At 43.7% G+C, this 9,213-nt stretch overlaps 1 protein-coding gene across 1 annotated transcript; it reads right to left on the bottom strand.

Moving 5' to 3' along the window:
• Positions 1 to 16: 16 nt before the first annotated feature.
• LOC109875386 (sterile alpha motif domain-containing protein 7-like) lies at positions 17 to 7,737 on the bottom strand. The gene is made up of 6 exons (XM_031810708.1): positions 7,629 to 7,737; positions 7,011 to 7,335; positions 6,055 to 6,695; positions 5,777 to 5,898; positions 5,282 to 5,392; positions 17 to 5,079 (listed from the first exon to the last, which is right to left on the bottom strand). Exons 1-6 carry the CDS (start codon positions 7,729 to 7,731, stop codon positions 4,831 to 4,833), a joined length of 1,551 nt encoding a protein of 516 aa, XP_031666568.1. The 5' UTR covers positions 7,732 to 7,737; the 3' UTR covers positions 17 to 4,830.
• Positions 7,738 to 9,213: the final 1,476 nt, after the last annotated feature.

Here is a 9,213-nt window from a genome sequence, read left to right as displayed (position 1 = left end):
GCAATATTCATTGGAAATAATGATTTTACTAAAACAAAATTAATGTATTAGCATTTAAATAATACTCTTTAATCTTTCCCAAACAGGTTCTACATTTCATTGGCTGCATTTAGACAGGCAGCCCAATTCGGATATCTTTTTCACTAGTTGGTGTCACGCCTGCTCCCGTCCCCCTCCCTGGCGCGCGAGGGCGCCAGGCTACCCTTCTTTACATGCACCTGTCACCATCATTACGCTCAACAGTGCTCATTGGACTCACCTGGACTCCTACACGTTGTTGATTAACCCCTGTATATCTGTTTGTTCCTCGGTGGTGTTCCCTGTGTCCGCATTAGTTGTTGTTGTGTTCCTATCCAGACGCTGTTACTGTTCCTTTTCGTGTCCGTCAGCTATTAAAACTTCCATCCCTGTACCTGCTTCTCATCTCTTGCATTGATTCTTACAGTTGTTTTTTTGACAAATCAGACCATCTCGGAAAAAATCGAGTGCGAAAAGATCTGATGTGTTTGGTCAAAAGACCAATTATTGGAAAAAATATCAGAATTTGGCTGCTGTGTGGACGCCACCGTCGGAAGTAGAGTCACTGCCTGCATCGGCAAAATGGCAGCGACTTGCACAGCGCTGTAGTTGGTAGTGATGTTATGTTTAATACCAGAGCTCCGGGGCATGTGGTGAAATCGCTAAGAAGTTTACATCGAAGCAGTGTGCCGAAGCAGTGTGCTTTTATCACTTCATCAGAAGAACGTGAGCAATGACGTCCAAAGTTTTGTTTCTTCCAACAACCACCTGATTGGTTTTGTATTGGTTTCAGTAGAAGATAGAAAGGCTACTCTCTACACGCGCTGCAGCGTGTGGGACGTCATCTATAATAATTTGGTTGCTCTAAATTCTTTTGACCAGCAGGTGCCACTAGTGTACACTGTGTTGATCAAAGCCTTGAGTAATGTACCTATTTTCGACACAATTGGCTGGAAAGCTCAATGCTTCAGGAAGCTTAGTTTCCCCATCACTACTAGTTGGTCTGCACTGCAACGCTGCTCAATCAACAAAGGAATGTTTGACAGGAAAGAGGGGCCGAGCACTGAAAGTTATTCTAATTTTCACAATCTACATGGGAGGTGTGAATTGCAGGCTGTTACCACTTTCCAAGTGGTCAGGTAGAAGCCACATTAGCCTAGCCATTAGCCCAAACAAAGAAAACAAAATCAAATCAAATCAAAGTTTATTTGTCACGTGCGCCGAATACAACAGGTGTAGACCTTTACAGTGAAATGCTTACTTACAGGCTCTAACCAATAGTGCAAAAAAGGTATTAGGTGAACAGGTAATTAAATAAATAAAAACAGTAAAAAGACAGTGAAAAATAACAGTAGCGAGGCTATATACAGTAGCGAGGCTACATACAGGCACCGGTTAGTCGGGCTGATTGAGGTCGTATGTACATGTACTGTAGATATGGTTAAAGTGACTATGCATATATAATGAACAGAGAGTTGAAAGTTTCAACTTTCAAAGTTGATACATGTGCATCCAGGTATACTTTTGTGGCTGAGTCAACTTATTTTAATAACATAATTTCACATGATTTAATGCATGTCATTAAAGCCCCCATGCAGTCTTTGTTTACTGAATGTCGAATAAATAAATCACTGTGTGTTTATTTAAGGAAAATAAGTCCAAAATATATTTTTTTGTCATTTATTTCGCTGAGCCTCCTTTGGCCTTTGAAATGCTCGGGTCTAATCTTCTGGGCTTTAGAAAACAAATGTAAATATATTTACATATACAGCCCTGATTGGTTGAAAGGATGATCTAGAGCCCACCCCCTTAACCAGAGGAACAGTCATTATTCTATTATATTCAGATCACATTGTGACATGAGGTGGGCCAAAAGTTCCATCCCATCTGAACAGGCTGAAAATCCAGGCATTTTTTTCATAATTTTCACAATTTCAGAACGTTATTTCGAACTCACTAGCTAGGTTTCAGATTTTGGTGACAGATTTTCATGCAAATACTCTAAAATCCACATGAAAACAATATGTGCATTTTCCCACCTGATAAAAGGGATAAAAGGCTGTGTGTATATGATGTAGTGCACATAAATACATTTTGCGGTTCAATTCCCATGTACCGAATATAGAAAATACAAGTCAAATGTGTTTCATTCGCATTTTTTACTTCACTGATGGTTCTCACAAAACACTTTTCCATTACACTATATATACCAAGTGTGTCCACTCTGGTATTGGTGTAACGACTGTTTGAAGACGAGGACCAAGATGTAGCGTGGTACGTGTTAAATTTTTATTAAACTGAACACTGAAATAACAAAGAGAACGAACGAAACAGTTCTGTCTGGTGCAGACAGAAAATAACTACCCACAAAACACAGGTGGGAAAAAGCTACCTAAGTATGGTTCTCAATCAGAGACAACGATAGGCAGCTGCCTCTGATTGAGAACCTTACCCGGCCAAACACACAGAAATAAAAAACATAGAACACAAAACATAGAATGCCCACCCCAACTCACGCCCTGACCAAACCAAAATAGAGACATAAAAAGGATCTCTAAGGTCAGGGCGTGACAATTGGCACATGCTCTCTAGTCGACAGCTCACAGATACAGTGCTAGTATAGCCTACATGATGAGATTATTATGGACAAAAGAGTGAGATTATTTTATTTGTCAAACGCAGCCAAGCATCGATGATCATTTCACCAGAATAATACCCTCGATATTTATGGGAAATGAGAATCAAGCTCATCACCTTGCACTTTCACCAAACTATGAAGTTCATCATCAGTTATTTAATCTGTATCCTAATAAACTGCATGCTTTCCTGACGAGTTGGAGTGAGAGGACCACACATGTCATCGTGCAAATCCAATTTTACTTTGATATGAAGGTTATTCTATCAATATATGTGCATAAGAGCGTTTCCACCTAAACTTCTCACATAATTCATTTTACAGACACAAAAAGATCCCACCTTGTCTAGCGTATTTTGTTATGTCGACATTTGGAAAGTTTACTGACAAATTGTATGTTTCCGTCATAAACATTTCTATCCGACATGTACTTTACTCACGTTAAATGGTTGGATGGAAACCTGGTTATAAGTGTGGAAATATCATTTAAAAAAAACGTATTTAACTGCACTGCTCCTTGTGTGCTTTGTAAACTTTAACACGTGAAACAAAACATTTAATCATTTTGAGACAATAGGAAATATGTTGACTGCTATGTTAAACAATTGTAGTAATGGTTGCTTTGGTTGTCAACAGCCTTGTGGCTATTGTAGTCTTTTTACTGTAGAAAAACAAGAATCTCTAGGTGAGGCAGGCAGCATGCGAGGGAGGGCTACCTGCGCAGGCGCCTAGACAGTCTGGAGCTGACCCATGGGTTGTATTCCCCTGCTCAGACTTTGCTGACGCATGCCAGATCTTATAACGCCTGGATAGGTATTTTACGTATCAGCTAACGACATCATATGTTATAGCAATCTGGTTCCCAACAGCACAGTCAACCATTGGTTGATGAAAAAAAAAAAGTCCCAAACATTTGAACTAGAACTAAATACTGTACATACAAAACAATTCCATCATATTCTTAGCAGTTTAAACACTGTATGACACACACTAGAAAACTGAACCGGGCACGCCCCCATTCTCATCGACAGGGCTGTAGTGGAGCAGGTTGAGAGCTACACGTTCCTTGGCATCCACATCACCAACAAACTAACATGGTCCAAGCACATCAAGACAGTCGTGAAGAGGGCACATTAAAACCTATTCCCACTCAGGAGACTGAAAATATTTGGCATGGGTCCTCAGATCCTCAAAAGGTTCAACAGCTGCACCATCGAGAGCATGGGTGCATCATTGCCTGGTATGGCAACTGCTCGGCCTCCGACCGCAAGGCACTACAGAGGGTAGTGCATACAGTCCAGTAAATCACTGGGGCCAAGCTTCCTGCCATCCAGGACCTCTATACCAGGCGGGGTCAGAGGAAGGCCCGAAAAATTGTCAAAGACTCCAGCCACCCTAGTCATAGACTGTTCTCTTTGCTACCGCACGGTAAGTGGTACCAGAGCGCCAAGTCTAGGTCCAAGAGGCTCCTAAATAGCTTCCACCTTCAAGCCATAAGACTCCTGAACAGATAATCAAATGGCTACCCAGACTATTTGCATTGGAACACTCCTGCTACACTCTGTTATTATCTATGTATAGTCACTTTAATAACTCTACCTACATGTACATATTATCTTAATTACCTCGACACCTGCCCCCGCACATTGACATTGACTCTGTACCGGTACCCCCTGTATATAGCCCCGCTATTGTTATTTACTGCTGCTCTTTAATGATTTGTTATTCTAATTCTTACGGTTTTTATAGGTATTTTCTAAAAACTGCATTGTTGTTTAAGGGCTTGTAAGTAAGCATTTCACTGTAATACCTGTTGTATTCGGCGCACGTAACAAATACAATTTGATTTAGATTTGAACACAATAGCTTGATGGATATGGTAAGCAGCTTAAAAACAGCTCTTAGGGCTGAAACACTTGCTGAATTCCAAATTGACCCCTACTTCCTACTACCTATGCACTTCTGACTGTTTGCAAGGATTGGACAGATGAAATTAACAATCCACCTTGCCAATCAGAGGGCAAGATGCATCCATTACTTATACCCACCCAATGCTTAAAGATCTACATTAAGTCCTTAGGGGGTTTGTGTCTATATGTACAGTATGTGGTAGGAGCTAGGGGTCGACTTGGAACTGAGTCACTGGCCCGAGGACTCGTACCTCCCTCACTGATGCCTCAGGCAGTTTCACTGCTGGCCGAGGGGGGAGAGGGGTTGTCAGTCTCTGGGAGGGGGTCTGTGGGTTTCCGTCCTTCTGGGTCTCTGGTACAGGGGCTGCCCATCATCTCCACACTGTTACAGTATACAGGGGAGCTGATCTCTGACGATCTGTCTCCTCCTGCCTTCTCAGATGTGGCCTGTAGGGTGGCGGCAGCGGAGAGTGGGAGACTCATCATGTAGAACATGCTGCCTAGCCGGCTCGAGACCTGGTGAGTGGGACAGAAAGAGCGATACCATGAGATATTCTAATAAGCAATGTGCTGATTTCATTATTACTCTTTTCTGAAAACGGTTGTGTGCTAGGTTATAGTAAATATAATCCATTGGAAATTAAATAGACAGCACTCCAGAAGATTTTGGTCTGCTGTCCGAATTTGTGAGGCTAACTGTTTTTGATGGTTTGTATACCTGTGATCGTATCTTGAGTGCCGGGCCCAGCTTCAGTCCCATCGTGTCCAATAGATGGTCTTCTGTCAGGAATGGCAATGTCTCTCCATCTATCATGTGGTCCTTGAACGTCTGCAGGGAATAATCAGGTATGATGAGGAGTAGTATAGTAATGCATATCCATAAGACAATTTCCTTAAAGACAGACGCAGGAGTATGACAGCAATGCAACTTCCTGCTTATATAAATTATCAACAGAATTCAAATCTGCCAACATGGCCTCTATATGCTCTCTTCCAAAGTTCGAATGCCTCAAGGTAGGGTGCAAATTGGAAAGAGTCAATAGTGGCAGTCCTAGCCAATTTGAATTTTGTTGCTGATTTACACTTAGTGTACAAAACATTAGGAACACCTTAATATTGAGTTGCTATGTCAGTCTATGTCATGGAAAGATGAGTGTATATTTGTAAGCACGAAATCACTTCTGTTTGATAATTATTAGGAAATGACACCAACCTGAGCATATTCAGAGCAGCTGGGCATGTTTTTGATGAAGATGTACACGTCATTCACTGTCCACTTCCTAAGGTCTTCAACAGAGGACATATCTTGTCCGTTAAGAAAGAGATTGGGTGGCCCTGATCAAAACAAAAGACAAAATGTGTTAGCACACATACGGCTCACATCTGTCACATCTGTCCTTGTTCATATACATTATAGAAATCAAATCAAAGACAGCAGCATATCCCCTGAATGGTTTGATCAAAACAAGACTGTAGAAAGTAGACCCTCACCAGGAGGGTACATGTAAGGCATGCCTGGGATAGGTCCACTGGCGGAGGGATACTGGAACGCAGAGCATTGACTGGGCCTGTCTTTGTCGCTGGCGCCACTGTTGCAGTTGGTGACGTCAGGGCAGCCATCTTGACTGTTTATGCAGGCTTTTCGCAGGCCCTGTGTCGCCTCCTTGTAGCTCTTTCTGCCATTCGACGAGAGCTCTGTGCCCATTTTGGCTTGATGTTGTTTGCCGACTGCCTCCCCTCCCATGTCCATTTTCCCCTCTGCCTCTTTCTCATCTCCAGAGGCACCCCCGGGACTCTGCTCCACGCTCTTGTCCTCCGATTGGCCCTTGTGTCCAGACGCATGGCTCTCTGCACTCTTGTGATTAGTTGCCCTGCGACCAGCCCTGCGGCCCCTCTCCCTCTGCAGCGTGCTGATTGGTGGATAGGGGCTGGAGGACATCAGGAGGTTGTTGGCCTGCATTTCCTCCAGGGTGGTACGGTGGACAAAGAAGTCGTGGCCGTCTGGGAGGCGCTGGCGCCCCCGGAGTGCCATAGCGTTGGACTGGTAAATCATGGGCGCATCCATACCCATCAGACCCTTCTGATGGGCGTTCTCCATCTCCTTCTGGTGGAGGATGGCATTCATCTCCATCCTGAAAAACAACCAATGTACACCAATAAGACACAATACATCAAGACATAACAAAATAAACCAGTTAGATATAGCAATACACCAACAGGACATAACAATAAACTTATCTAGGTCACATGGGCTCTGAATATGGGCTCTGTATATATTCAAATCGTATCTGCCAACTGCTCTGTAACATAGTGCATAGAACAGACCCTTGGTATCAGGTTGAAGGGGGCTATAAAAGGAAGGCTGGGATATCCAAAGCCCTATAGTCCATGACGTGTACTTTGACAAGCCCCGTGACAAGCAGCTGCAGGTAAATGTCAGACAATACCTGGCGATATTCTGCTTGTGGATGAGCTCCTGTCGCCGGGCAACTGTCTCCATGGGCTCTGAGGGCATGAAACTGTAACCAACTCCAGGGAAGCCCCTGACAGAAATTCCAGGGTGTGGGGGCATGGGCGGACCCAGGTGACCCCCAATGTGCATCTGCCTGGCCTCGGAAGATACCATCTCTGAGGGTGGAACTAGCTCTCGTTCCATGAAGCGAGGCTCAAACTGGGTGGGCACCCCCTGTGCCCTCTGCTGTCCTTGGGCCAGGATCTGAGGAGCCATGGCTATCTGGTTCCTCATCATCATCTCCTGCCTCTGACATAGCTCTGAAACGCAACACAGTAAACACAATGTTAGATGTGTTACAAGTCTACAGAACTAGGGCCGTACAGACTACTAAGTTTCTACTGACTATGTGACTTGACCAGGAAAAGCTCTGGGCCCCAGTAATTAACTTGGTTAAGGAAAAGTTCCTGACTCCAAGATTGTAAAGCATAAAAATATAGAGTGAATTTTCTAAGCAAGGCTACGGATTTGCAAGCTAATACCTATGGCTTTAACTCAGCAGACGAACAAAGTCTTGAAGCATACAGATTCAAACCAGGCGGGTCAGCCTTACCTCCAGCAGACATGCCGTTGACCAGGCGGTACCAATGTTTCTCGTCAAGAGCCCCCTGCTCCCCCATCACTGACATCTTCCTCAGCTGCTCCCTTGGGGTCATGACCCGGCCTTTCTGTGGAACCGAGATGAGGAGATTAGTGTATAGATTAGTATATCAGACCAGTGTTTCTCAATCTGTGGTCCATGGACCGGCACCTGTCTCTGGGATGTTGCTGACTGGATCTCGGCTTGGTTAGCTGACAGCAATTTAGTCTGTTTTCAAGTACTAGTTTTAAATCGGTCTGAAGCACTCTAGCTTACGTATCCCTGGTACAGGAAAGATCACATTTGCCCGGGAACAAAAACAGTTGAGTGGTGGTGAGCAGATTATTGTTTGCTCGGAGAGGGCAACCCTCTTTAAATGGCTTGTAATTTTCCTCTTTCACCACTAGGAGTCACCCATGACTTGTAAATTCAAAGGCCCTCAATGACGATGATGATGCTACACAGTTAATACTGTATGCACGAATGTAGCCTCTTCGAGAACCAGGCTTCCCTAATCTGAAAGCCCGGTGAAGTCAAATGCCTTGATTGGGCAGAGTTCAAAATGTGCCTATTAGTGCCGTAGAAGCAAGAGTGCGAGAGGATGGACAAGAAATCACTGATTAAAACCCCTTGAAAATGTGTTAATGTATGCCATGTTTGTGCTGACTTTCAATTTCAATAAATCGCAGACTGTCGGCCACACTTGATACACTAAACTTATACCATAGCCCTTAGGTAGACACGCCATAACGTTGTTTTCTGTTCAAGCAGAGGAGCAGTAATGCATTCATCGACCTGGAAAACAGTGAACATAACAGTGAACATAACACGCAGCACCCCTTCTACGGGCATGTGGGGGGAGGGTTGTAACAAAAAAAATGTAACAGCCAATAAAAACAGCCAATAAAAATGCCAACAATATCCTCCAGGCCTCCAAAGGAGGCATGACAACAACGCGATTTGGAGGTATGGTTGCGCGAGACTAGCGCTAATGTAACTGAACAGATAGATATCAAACCTGGGTTGTTGGTCTCACACAAGACTGTGTTAGCCTAATGAGCAAAGCTATAGCCAACGAGGGATGCAGCATTAGTCTACATGTCTCAGAAAGATTAGGCTACTCATCAGTAATCACATGAGCGTTTGCCTGTTCGACAAACCCCTCCACTACACTATAACTATACTTATTAATAGGTTGAGCATGTAAACATAACTAGGCATTGCTAAGCATGTGCTCATCAATAGTATTTAAGGGAGAGAGCCACAGATGAAGTGTTCCTGTGGAGATTTAAAAACCTGTTGGCTGAATTTAAGTTGGCGGAGGGACCAAATCTATATCGAGGAATACTGTCTCAACATTCACCTCAGAACAGGAGAACAGGAGAACTCCACAAATGGAAAATACTGTCTCCAGTACCTCCTTCTCACTTCTACAGTCATTGTAAACAAACAGACCATGTCATTATATTACACGCACACACAGTGCATATCATTGGCCGTCGCTGCAGATTGTCATTACACCCGATTGACTTAGACACCTCTGATTAGCCTCTTATGA

The sequence above is a fragment of the Oncorhynchus kisutch genome, linkage group LG30 (assembly GCF_002021735.2).
Source record: "Oncorhynchus kisutch isolate 150728-3 linkage group LG30, Okis_V2, whole genome shotgun sequence".
In the NCBI taxonomy this organism is placed as follows: domain Eukaryota; kingdom Metazoa; phylum Chordata; class Actinopteri; order Salmoniformes; family Salmonidae; genus Oncorhynchus; species Oncorhynchus kisutch.
This window is presented reverse-complemented; position numbering and strand designations above follow the sequence as displayed.